At 42.9% G+C, this 13,291-nt stretch overlaps 1 protein-coding gene across 1 annotated transcript; it reads right to left on the bottom strand.

Annotated features, from left to right (window-relative positions):
* Window positions 1–2,651: 2,651 nt before the first annotated feature.
* On the bottom strand, window positions 2,652–9,717 carry smpdl3a (sphingomyelin phosphodiesterase acid like 3A). Its single transcript, XM_055872826.1, has 8 exons — window positions 9,507–9,717; window positions 8,987–9,200; window positions 7,665–7,809; window positions 7,284–7,380; window positions 6,913–7,076; window positions 6,511–6,691; window positions 4,765–4,889; window positions 2,652–4,081 (listed from the first exon to the last, which is right to left on the bottom strand). The coding sequence occupies exons 1-8, from the start codon at window positions 9,616–9,618 to the stop codon at window positions 3,779–3,781; spliced, it is 1,341 nt and encodes a 446-aa protein (XP_055728801.1). The 5' UTR covers window positions 9,619–9,717; the 3' UTR covers window positions 2,652–3,778.
* Between the last annotated feature and the right edge of the window lie 3,574 nt (window positions 9,718–13,291).

Genomic DNA, 13,291 nt, shown 5'->3' with positions numbered 1-13,291 from the left:
ACTTTAAATGGCACCCTTTTAGGTTTTAGTTGCTGCATGCAGAATAAGTCCTTTTAAAATGAAATCAGGCCCCGATTTCAGAATCTCTTACATTGAAATCAAGTGATAGAGAGGAGGGTAAGTGAGGACAGGTCACTGATAAGCACTAGTCTTCACCAAGATGGCTTATGGCTTGTGTCTTCATTAGACTGAGGGTGTGAAATATTGACCTGGGGTATGAGACCCGTTCACACGCCACCTCCACATAATAACCATGCACACTACAACCACGAGCTGCAATTGTTACTAGACTTCCAGTGGCAGTTTTAATGCCCGAACAAGTTCATTACTGGCTACTACGCCTCTTCCTCCGCAACCCCGGAGCGTCTTGGAGACACAGCCAAGATAAACGGGGCAACAAAACAATGCACAGCTGGCTCTAACACATAACACTTCAGTCGCCATGGCCATAAATGGAAAGACTGTGGGGAGGGTGAGGTAATCTAACGTAAACAATCTCAAAACCCACCGTTTCAGTGTGTCTTACCCCTAATTTTAGCTCCCCCCTTACTCAGCCCTGGCTAAGCAGCTTTTATATAATTGTCTTATTCTATACTCTTTGCTGTTGATCTTCCTTGTTTTTTTTTTTTGAAAGGCACTTCAAATCTCATGTATTATTATTAAGAGACATGAGGATGTTTGGATGTTAAATAGTTTTTAATAATCCATAGGGACTCCTCAATAACTGAACAGATGCTCTAAGTGATATTAAGAATGGGTACGACACCATTACCTAACATTGTGTCATTGCTCTCCGTGTTGAATAAAAGCCTCTAAAGTAACAACAGTCTCCCTGACCAAAGTGGCACAGTGTAATCTGTGTTGAGTGGGTTCTGTGCTCTGCCTCCATCCCCTGAAATTAACAGTCATATTCCAAAGATTCCAGTTCCCCAAGGGCCTGCCCAGGTACACAATCTTGACAGTAATCCACAGATTAAATGTTTTGCAGCATAAACCCAGCCAGCAGAAATAAAAGTGCTGTGAGGTGTGGCGACTGATGACAGTCTACTTGACCATAATGAGGCCTGGTAATTAGCGTAGACTTGACCTGCTGGGGTCACTCACATTGACCTCACAACTACAGCTCTTAAGGTTTTCAGGAAGCAAAAAGCACTCTACAAGTCTAAGCATACGTGACAGCATTAACCATGCCTTATTACTTAATCGGCTACAGGTACAAAATAAAATCCAATTCAGATAGAGAAACATGGACGTATAGAACTTGTGTTTTATTCTGGATTTGTACATTTTATAGCATAGACTATTTACGTTACTGAAAAGATGTAAAGCAATACTCTCCATTATATAAGCAAGGCAGGCTGTTGAGTTCCTTGTATCTCTAAGGCGATATGAAGGTCAGAGGCATATAATGGCATTAAGTCCACCGAGGCTTAAGAACTCAGCCTTCTGTCACTATTGTCTGAGTGGATTCTTGGTTTGAAATGTAGAGGCTTGGAGGCTTTCTGAGAAAGCGTGCCTCCCTTCTCATAAGATGCCTAGAATGCTGCTGACAGTTGAAGTGTCTTTCCTGGGCTCTACCATATCCCGCTCTCTCCTCAGTTCCACCCTACCCAAATCCTTTTTCAGAGGGTGCATAAGAACTGGTATTATTGCCTCTCTTTCAGTGTGGAGGAGGCCAATACAGGCATTCACTACTACTGCCCACCGTAGGAGGGGCCCTCAGTCACTGTCTCCTACTAGATTTATTCTGTTTTTTAAAACCTGGCCTGAACTCAGGACAACCCTGGGTGGCTAGCGGGGTAGTGAAGACTGAAGGGCAGGAGAACCATTCTATCCTCAAATGGAGTCACAGCGACAGGGAAAATACTGACCCCTCTCTCTCTTTTTCACTCCATCAGTGGCTGGTTCTTTGACAGGAACCAGCCTGTCTGATTGGCAGGCCAGTGATTCACGCTCATTAGTGGATCTCAGTCATTAATGAGGCCTGCCAGAGTTCTGCTGGAGTCGTCTTTATCACCATGTCAACCGCTAACTTCATTTCCACAGTCCCTTCCACCGGGTATTGTGGCTCCTCCAGACTCTCTGCCCCTGAATGCTAATGACTAAACTCAGTTGAGGGCATATGAGTGGAAAGATTTTGTCCCCAATTCCAAAAGGCAAGGGCAGATAGTCATCCTGGAGTAGATCGTGTGTGGAGAGGGAGAGGGGAGAATAGGAGAGAGGGGGGAAGAGAGGGAGAGAAGGGAAGAGGGAGAGGGGGGTAGAAGAAAGAGAGCGGGGGGAAGAGGGAGAGGAGGGAAGAGAAGGAGAGAGGAGAAAGGGGGGAAGCGATAGAGAGCGGGGAAGAGATGTAGAGGAGAAGAGGGGGTCCAATGGGGTTGGGGCTGTCTGATTCCCATCCGCTCCACCCCCATCTCCCCTACAGAGTGGTTTGGTCTAGCGAGGCATTTCCGAGCTTTTCATTTTCTCCAGCAAGGTCATGCGTTAACCTCTCTCACAGTACAGCTATATAAGGGGCTGGGGAGCACGTGAAGAGAAGTGCAGCATTACAGCTGGGAAAACTAGGGCCTCTTTGATCCAGAGAGCTTTATCTCAGTAACATGAGAAACAGATAGGTGTCTCAGAGAAATAATATCAGAACAACTTACAAATGCAGAGTAAATAGTTGTGCCATCTTTTATTTGTAAAAAATGAACAAGCTGTTCATTGAAAAAAAAACATCTTTCTCATGAATGCCCTCACTTTCTGTGCAACAGTTTCACTTAGAACTAATTTGCTTTGAACTGCAAGCAAGGCAATTCTGTTTAGAGTTTATTCAATAACTGCCAGATATTTTCAAAGCAATAAACAGACAATGTGCATAGGAGTTAGTTATTTCCCTTTGATTATAACATTTCACAGAGAGAAAGTTTGTCAAAATATCTGGCCTTTTGCAATTATATAATCATCAACATTTCAAACATTTCATATTTCAACCTCAGAGTTGCTTCAAAATTGTCAAAGACCCCAGCCACCCCAGTCATAGACTGTTCTCTCTACTACCGCATGGCAAGCGGTACCGGAGTGTCAAGTCTAGGACAAAAAGGCTTCTCAACTGTTTTTACCCCCAAGCCATAAAACTCCCGAACAGGTAATCAAATGGCTACCCGGACTATTTGCATTGTGTGCCCCCCCCCCAACCCTTCTTTTTACACTGCTGCTACTCTCTGTTTCTCATATATGCATAGTCACTATAACTATACATACATTCATGTACATACTACCTCAATTGGGCCGACCAACCAGTGCTCCCGCACATTGGCTAACCGGGCTATCTGCTTTGTGTCCTGCTACCCACCAACCCCTCTTTTACGCTACTGCTACTCTCTGTTCATCATATATGCATAGTCACTTTAACCATATCAACATGTACATACTACCTCAATCAGCCTGACTAACCGGTGTCTGTATGTAGCCTCGCTATTTTTATAGCCTCACTACTGTATATAGCCTGTCGTTTTACTATTGTTTTATTTCTTTACTTACCTATTGTTCACCTAACACCTTTTTTGAACTATTGGTTGGAGCCTGTAAGTAAGCATTTCACTCTAAGGTCTACACCTGTTGTATTCGGCGCATGTGACAAATAAACTTTGATTTGATTTGTAATTATTCAATTGAAAGTATTACAAAAAATACATTTATATTTCATGGTCATGTGCAAACATAAGAAATATATCTACATGTATAAAATCCCTGAATTTTCAGATTAACTCACAAAAAAAAGAAGATAATTGTTTTAATGTCCCTTTTCAATACATTTGGAATAGGAGGCATGGTCCAAGGACTGCACCGCACAGACCTGAGTCAGCTTGCAGGCCCCATCACACACAATGGTATCATCATAGCTCACCATAAAATGGCTAAAATACTTCTGAAATGCTTTGCTTTGCTGCATTTCAAAACTCAAGACAAGTTTAAACAGGCTGTGTGGTTGAATGTCCTTTAATCCAAACGCTTCAGTCATTACGTATTCAAGTTTCCAGTCAGATCTTTTTTCTTGGTTGGCTTCGGTGAGATTCAAGTAGTACTGCCAAATATCCTTCAGAGAGAGAAAGACTATTTCAAAACCATGAAAAGCCATGTAAAACCCCCACTCTGAGAAAGTACCTTGATTAGAAGTAGTGATGTGTGACAGCACCATTAATCATGAAGGAACATCATTGCTGTGGGTCTAGGGGCTGGTTAAGCTGTTGAGAGCTAACTTACCTAAATGACGTTGACCTAAATGGTCACCATTTGAATAAGTTTAGTCAAGATGTTTCTGACTCTTATTTTCCGCCTGGCCTTTTCTTAACAGATTACCCCAGAAAGTAGAGCTACTAGAGATTTAAGGGCTATGCCCTCCCCAATGTTGACTGTGGAGCTTACTGCAGTGCTAACATGTTCCAGCTCCCGTCTAAGGGGGATGCTGAAATCACCTGTAAGCTACTCTGAGCTCTATGCTGTATAAGCGAGAATCACATGGAGATTTCTGTACTTTGATAAACCAAGACAGGGACAGATCAGTGCAGACCTTAATGATAAGAGGGAAAGTGAAAATGCAGAACTGAAATCAGCCTCTGCATGGGAATGATTAAATTGTTCTGGCTACCTACATCCCCTTGAGAGAGTTAATAAGGTTAGACATGAGGATGATAATACATTATATCAATGGATATTTCAAAACATGTTCAAATGAAAGGGGCCTGTCCAAAACCACTGGATAATGGTGGTTGTACTTACCAGCAGCCTGTAGTCCTGTGGGTCATAGTGGTACATGCGGAAGGCTGGGTTGTTGGAGTACGGCTCTTCTGCACTCTTGATTGGAGTAACAGCCGGTGTGACAAACAGGGAATTAATCGGTTCTCCTTCAAAGCAAACAAATGAGGATGAGTTGGGTAAATAAATAAATGGCTGAAAGCATTCCTTCCTCAGTTCCTCCTCCATTGAGTTAACCTAGTTAGACAAACATGCATTTTTCGTGGCCGTGGGGATTCTAACCAACACTGGCAGTCATTGTAACACTGAACCCATAGGAGATGAAAGGTGGATTTGGATTGTCTGAGTAACTTCAGGCGGTGTTGAACATGATCTAAATGCGTCATTATATCTGGAAAGGTACAAAAGATTACTCAGTGTATGATGCCTCGTTCACACCCTGATGTGTTTGCCTGGCTACCAATCCACATCGCTCCAGCCAAACACCACCCCATTAACATTTATTCTCTAGAATGATTCTAAATTTGTTCTCCTCCTCGAATGCGAACACATTCAAGCCGATCTGATTGGTCGCAGAAACCGATTGGTTGGGCCCAGGGCTGTAGCCAGGGTCCGAGTTATACTGAGGTCAAAAATGCTATAGAGAACAGCAAAAACAAGTTAAAATGACCCCAGCCATTAACCCATTAGAGGGTTGTAGCTTCATTCTGTAGCTGTAGCTTCATTCACCTCAGTCAATCTACAAACACATAGCCTAGAAGCTATACAATTAGCCGCTACACATGAACTCAGAACCAGGTTTAAAACCTAGCATTTAAAACGTACAGAGGGATCTGTAAGCAGAAAAAATATTTTATTAACAAAAAGGTATACAAATCCATGTGTAACTTTTTTGTTGTTTTAGTTTTACAGCCAATTTCCTGAAATTCTACACATTTTGCCATGTGGTAGGGAGAAGTTTTAAAAGCGAATTTCCTGCAATTCTACAAATTTGGCCATGATTTATGCCATGTTAATATGATATCTGAGTGAGTGTGACTATTAAAATCAATGGGGACCCCCCTGGAGGCAAGGTAATTGGAGGTAATTCGGCCATGAATACTACAAAATAAGATAGCTGGCTAGACTAATTTAACAAATCTAAAAATGCTTGACTGATATGGGCTAAGTGAGTGACTGTCAATGAGTGACACATTTACATTTACATTTAAGTCATTTAGCAGACGCTCTTATCCAGAGCGACTTACAAATTGGTGCATTCACCTTATGATATCCAGTGGAACAACCACTTTACAACAGTGCATCTAACTCTTTTAAGGGGGGGGGGGGGGGGGGGGGGGTTAGAAAGGATTACTTTATCCTATCCTAGGTATTCCTTAAAGAGGTGGGGTTTCAACAACAAGGGGAAAACTGCTGGTGCACAACCAGGTTTCGAAATTGCACCTTGTGAATTCCACTATTTTAACTTTCAACAGTGTTTATTTTGATTGGTTAGAGACGATCCAATCGCTGATAACTTGTTTTGTACAATGCCCCTCAATTTGATGTCAGCAGAAAGGACTTCTACGATGGCAGTCTCAGACTGAATGCATGTTGTGATAGAGCAGTGGAATTAAATTCAGTATGAGTCGTCAGGCAAATGATATGTAGGATGGAGATGTAATAATTTGATCTCAGATAAAAATCATGTTCAAACCTCATCCTGAACCACCCAATCAGTTATCCCTTGATGACAGTAACACAGAGCTTTGACACTAGCCAGTGACTCACCTTGTTGGTCCTGCAAGACCATTATGCTGTCTCTGTGAGTGTGGCCATAGAAATGCCCTGAGATGATGTCACTGTAGTCGCGAAAGATCTTCACAAGTCTCTCATTGTAGGCTTCTCTGACGGCGGTGGTGTTCCTGGCAAAGGGCAAGTAACCCACTGGAACATGAGCAATTACAATGACCTACAGAGGGACGACAGGAGGAACAGCATGTTAAGGCACCAGAAAAGAAAAATATTGCTTTTAAAAAGATATAATCAGTCTTCCATGTTATTTGCTGTATATTATCCTGTCTTCCATATAAGGGTGCTTAGGAGCCATGCAGGACTATTCAGAAGCCATCCTCACCTGGATAGACAGAGAGATATTCCTTCTACAGAGTAATGTAGCGATGACCTATTTACCTTCTCCATGCTCTGCGCAGATGCTTCCAGGGTGTCCTGCAGCCACCGGAACTGTCCAGCCGGGTCACTCATATTCACTGTCACTTTATTTGGGCTATAGTATAGGATAGTGTTCAGGCTTATCAGTCGCAGCTTGGGCTGCACCATCTGAGAGTAAAATCCACCTTCACAAAAGACATCAAATTCAGGGTCACGTAAGGTTATTGTGTGTTGTATCAAGGTATTGTGAGTTCTGCAAGGGTTATCAATATGTAAATGTTTATGTAGATTAAAAACAATGCAAAAAGCAAATGCATAGTAATACCAGGCACCAAGAGGCCTGATCAGCAGACCTAACACTAGTTCCCATGTTCTAAACACAAGCAGCTTACCTTCTCTGAGAGTTACAAGGGCTTCTGGCTTTAACCAAGGCTCCCATAGTTTGGCTGCAGCCTGGTAAATATCATTAGTGGACGTCGGAAGTTGATCCTGAAAAGAATGACCACTGTGTCATGAAAATAGAGTAGGCATATTGACCGACAAAAATTAAACAAACATTCTTATGAGAGAAAATGACAAACTGCTGCTGCTCATCTTTCATTTATGCTAAAAACTCCTTTATTTCAAGAAAACATTGATCTTTCAGATGTACAGACTCAATCTCTGGTTTGACCCAGAGTCTACCACAATCAGCATTGGGCCAGATGACTATACATCACAGGTCTTCTCCACCCCATCACATCCCCATTAGTGGAATACTGTAGATAAAATACCTGTGGCCAGTAGTCATGATTCCCAAGGGCGGGGTACACTAGCATGTCTGGAAAGAACTCCCTGATGGTTTGAGTCATGTTGCTGATGACTTGGATTACCACGTCTGTGGACAGCTCCCCTGCAGGGACATGTGGAGGGCTGTCTCTGGGGGGGGGGGGGGAGAAATAAGCCCATTCTAATAATTTATTAGAGCCCAGGTCAGCATTAATAAAATAAAACAAAGATGTGCTCATGTATTACCCCTAAATCCCTGTAATCCAGGGGTTGGCTTTCTTAAAACACATTTTAATATAGGTGCTGTGGCAGGGGCCTTTCACCAAAGCAATATTAATTCTGCTTAACACACATTATACATGCCAATAAGATGTCAGGCTTAACTGATTAACTGGTGATTTATGAGTTGAAATGACAAAGCACCATACACATGAAGTACATAACCCTTCATGTGATGTATGATTCATATTTTCAGGCATTAGCTTAGCATTTACTTCATGTTTAATAGTCTTCAGTATGCATTGCTCTTCACTCTATTCATACTGTATGCACACCTATCTGATGCTGAGTCGTCCGTCCCCCCACTGGTTGCACGTTGGCATAATGACTTTATTTTCATATCAGTAGAAAGTCTTGTATGGATGATTTATGGTTTATGTGGCTGAATGTGTAAATTACTTTTTTTATTTTGGATAGCGACGCACACAGCTTAAAGCTGATTCAAGACCAGTGTCGTAATGCAAGGTCCAAGCATATTTTACACATTTTCCATGAGGCTGAGAGAAAATTGTGCTGTTTTAGAGCTCATTTCCTGCTATTCTACACATTTTGCCATGAGGCTGAGATTTTGGCTTATCATGGTTTATGATGTGTTCATATACTATCGTGGGCCCGCCTTACATATACTGCGGCAGTGTGTGCTACACCAATGTTCCAGCTGAATGACTATACAATGGCTGCCCAATACAAGTCCTGGAGGGACAAAACACTTCTGGTTTTTGTTTCTACCTGGTAGTTAATTGCACTCCCATGGTGTCCCTGATTAGAAGGAGAGGCCATCCAGGACCAGAATTGGGCAACCCTGCTATACAGACATTGATTACGTTTCACTTAACTCCAAACAGATCACTGATTTGTTGCTTATGTTACAACAATTCCATCTGTGACAAGATCATTTTTAGTTATCCAATGAAAGGAAAGAGGAAGCAATGTACAATTTTTTTAACCCTCTCAAACTGTACTTCTCCAATGTTGTTGTATGTGAAACAGGGATACAAATCCACAGGCACACTACATATTGCTCTTCATAACATATTAAGCTACAAACCCTGTCCAGATCATAAACTCTGGCTGTGGGGCCACTTGTTTCATGTGCTGAAAGGCTGACAGGATGAGCTGGTAGGGAGAGTCACACATGAAATCTCCAAACAGACCAGGGTTCGAGGCTGGGACACCCTTAGAGGAGAAACACACTTTGGTGTGGTCATCAGTCACATGGTACGTGGGGTCCAAATGCAGGTCAGAGATGTGCCAGAATCTCCCTGAAATTGAAATATTATTGGGCATGTTATATCAATCTACTTTATAACATGTAGGGGATGATGTAAATCATGCTAGTCACATCAAATGACGAGGACGTATTAACTCTAGGTAACTCTATTTTTTCCCCAGAAAATAAATGTAATTTTAGTAGGTTGGGTTATAAAACTTTTCTGAAGTAAAACCTGGTTTAAACGTTAAACACGGAATAAAATGGCATATAATACAACACAAACAGCAAACACCAGCATTCGCTTTATTTTTCTAAGCAAAATGATTTTAACAATTCATGGGTGCAATCAACGTACCTATGCTTGGCAGGTAAATGCTATTTACAGGTGAAAGAGGCGCCGCGTAAATCAGCAGCACGTTGGACAGCAGCCCAACTAGAAGATTGGACACGAAGCCCATATTCCACATTAAACAAAATAACAGTGAGAGAAATTGCAGTTGTTTGGTTACATCATTGACGTTTTCTCAACTGATACAAACAGGAAGTACGGCGCTCATGTGACTGCTTTGTCCAGGTCTGAAACGAACAGTACGGTCACGTGATAAATTCCAAAGCGAGTCAATGCGAACAAAAGGAGGGAAATATGACCCGAGTTAAACGCGCGTAAATGGAACGTAATTCCCTTTTTATGCACTTCTCTCTACTCATATTCTGACCTTGAATTTTAACATGAGAATAGCATGCCATTCACCTGCTATTCGATGCGGGTGGAGATCAAAGAAATGAAGGTGCAGTGGAGGTGTGTCTACAGATATGCTGTATTCTGACTTGATTTATTTCTATCATAATTCCACTATCTTTATGTGAGATGAAACGTTCAATAAGGTCTAGCAACCTGTTGGTTGCAAGTGGAACAATATCTTTCTTTTTTCCAATGAAATAACACCATTATCCATGCACTGTAATTTACAAATTGAGAAGAGCTATTGATAGAGCTAGGTAAATGAGTAAACCTTTGGATAAGGGTATTGTAAATATAAATTACAATTGTTTTAGATACATTTTACCTTGTGATCACTGAAGACAAATGTGAAACCAGAAAAAATGGCAGCAAACTGAAGAATATCAACAGTCTATCCCCTTAGTGTTAGTTTCCTTATATTTTGCATTATTACATTACATTGTTGGTTTGCCTTTCTTTCCTCTGTGTGGTTGTTTCTGAGGATCTAAATCAAATTTAATTTGTCACATGCTCCGAATACAACAGGTGTATGCTTGGCTGGGGAGGGGTCTTTGGCCTGGTTTGCTAACTACCTCTCTCAAAGAGTGAAGTGTATAAAGTCAGAACATCTGTTGTCTCAGCTACTGCCTGTCACCAAGGGTGTACAACAAAGCTCGATCCTAGGCCCCACACTCTTCTCAGTTTACATCAACAACATAGCTCAGGCAGTAGGAAGCTCTCTCTCCCATTTATATGCGGATGATACAGCCTTGTACTCCGCTGGCCCCTCCCCGGATTTTGTGTTAAATGCTCAACAACAAAGCTTTCTTAGTGTCCGACAAACTATCTCTGCCCCTTAACCTTGTTCTGAACACCTCCAAAACAAAGGTCATATCGTTTGGTAAGAATAATGCCGCTTTCCCCGCTGGTGTGATTACTTCCTCTGAGGGTTTAGAGGTCTTGTATGAGGTCACCTCATACAAGTACTTGGGAGTATGGCTAGACGGTGCACTGTCCTCTCAGCACATTTCAAATCTGTAGGTTAAATTTAAATCTAGACTTTATTTCCTCTATCATAATCGCTCCTCTTTCACCCCAGCTACCAAACTAACCCTGATTTATATGACCATTCTACCCATGCTAGATTACGGAGATGTAATTTATAGATCGGCAGGTAAGGGTGCTCGAGCGGCTAGATGTCCTTTACCAGTCGGCCATCAGATTTGCTACCAATGCTCCTAATAGGACACACCATTGCACTCTATACTCTTCTGTAAACTGGTCATCTCTGTATACCCATCGCAAGACCCACTGGTTAATGCTTATTTATAAAACCCTCTTAGGCCTCACTGCCCCCTATCTGAAATATCTACTGCAGCCCTCATCCTCCACATTCAACACCCACTCTGCCAGTCACATTCTGTTAAAGGTCCCCAAAGCACACACATCCCTGTTCGCTACAGCTAGCGACTGGAACAAGCTGCAACAAATACTCAAACTGGACAGTTGAGTGAGTCAGAAGCAGGTGACATTTCTTAATAAAACAACAAAACAAAGAACACAACCCTAACATAAGGCAGACCGCCGATACACAAGAACAACACCAACTGGTGAGTGAACATGGGAGAGTGAGATATAAAGGGGAGGAAATTATGAAAATAATGGAGTCCAGATGTGAATCATAAAGATTAACAGGTGCGCGTAATGATGAGTGCCAGGTGTGCGTAATGATGAATCCCGGGACCGGTGGTTAGTACTCTGGCTACGTTGTACGCCGGAGGGGAGGAGCAGGAGCAGACTTGACATTACCCTGTTTTGTGTTGCCACGATGTTGTGCTTCTTCCATGTTGTATTGCTACCATATTGTTGTGATGTTGTGTTGCTACCATGCTCTTTATGTAGTGTTGTGTTGTCTCTTGTCGTGATGTGTGTTTTGTCCTATATTTTTATTGAATACATTTTTATTTTTAATCCCAGCCTCCTGTTCCAGCAGGAGGCCTTTTGGTAGGCCGTCATTGAAAATAAGAATTTGTTCTTAACTGACTTGCCTAGTTAAATAAAGATTAAATAAACATTTTAAAAAACTATAAGGGCACAAGGCGAGACCCAAATGCAGACACAGGAGGCAGATGGCTAGAGTCTGTTGTTCATTTACAATCCAAAAGGAGTAGGTAAGAGAATGGTCGTGGACAGGCATAAGGTCAAAGCCAGTACTGAGTCCAAGAGGTAAAGAGTGGCAGACAGGCTCGATGTCAGGGCAGGCAGAATGGTCAGGCAGGCGGGTACGGAGTCCAGAAAAAAAAGGCAATGGTCAAAACCGGGAAGACTAGAAAAAGAAAACCTGTCAACCTGTTGCCATTTGACGGAGGAAGCCCAGTGACGAAATCCAGGGAAATATGGGACCAGGGGCGATGAGGAACAAGAAGTGGCTGAAGGAGACCAGACAGAACTTGCCGCGGAGTCTTGCTTTAAGCAAACACCATGCATGCGGTGACGAAGGCTGAGACATCAGGAGCCATGGTTGGCCACCAGAAGCGCTGTCGGAGGAAAGCCAGGGTAAGACGAGCACCAGGATGACAGGTAAGCCTGGAAGAATGAGCCCATTCCAGGACTTGGGACCAAACCGAATCAGGAACGAACATCCAGGTTAGCCAGGCCTTCCCCAGGGTTCGGCTGGTAACATTGTGCTTTGTGAACCAGAGACTCAATACCCCAGACAACCGCAGCTACTAAACATGAGGCAGGGAGAATGGTCTCTGATTCTGAGGGTGTGGCAGCGGAAAGGGTGTCCGGCTTCACATTTTTGGACCCTGGGCGGTAGGAGATGGTGAAATTAAACCTAGTCAATAACAGAGCCTACCGGACATGCCTAGAGTGAAGGTGCTTGGCTGTGCGGAGATATTCCAAATTCTTGTGGTAGGTCCAAACCAAAAATGGATGTTCTGCCCCTTCCAGCCAATGCCTTCACTCCTCCAGAGCCATCTTTACTGTTAGGAGTTCCCAGTTAGCAATGTCATAGTTCCTCTCCGCCAAGTTGAGATGATGGGACATGAAGGCACAGGGATGAAGCTTTTGGTCCTGGACGGATCTCTGGAAAAGAACGGCCCCTACTCCCACGTCGGAAGCGTCAACCTCCACCACAAACTGACGGGTCAGATTCGGATGGATGAGGATGGGGGCAGTGGTGAATCGTTGTTTCAAATCCACAAAAGCCTTGTTTGCTGCTGGTGACCATGTGAACGGTACCTTGGGAGAGGTGAGTGCAGAGAGGGGAGCCACCAGGTTGCTGTAGCCCCGAATGAAATGGCGGTAAAAATTAACAAACCCCAAAAACCGCTGTAGCTGCACCCTGGATGTGGGTTGGGGCCAATCCACCACCGATCTCACTTTTTCCGGATCCATCTGAACATTCCCTTCAG

The sequence above is a fragment of the Salvelinus fontinalis genome, chromosome 20 (assembly GCF_029448725.1).
Source record: "Salvelinus fontinalis isolate EN_2023a chromosome 20, ASM2944872v1, whole genome shotgun sequence".
In the NCBI taxonomy this organism is placed as follows: Eukaryota; Metazoa; Chordata; class Actinopteri; order Salmoniformes; family Salmonidae; genus Salvelinus; species Salvelinus fontinalis.
This window is presented reverse-complemented; position numbering and strand designations above follow the sequence as displayed.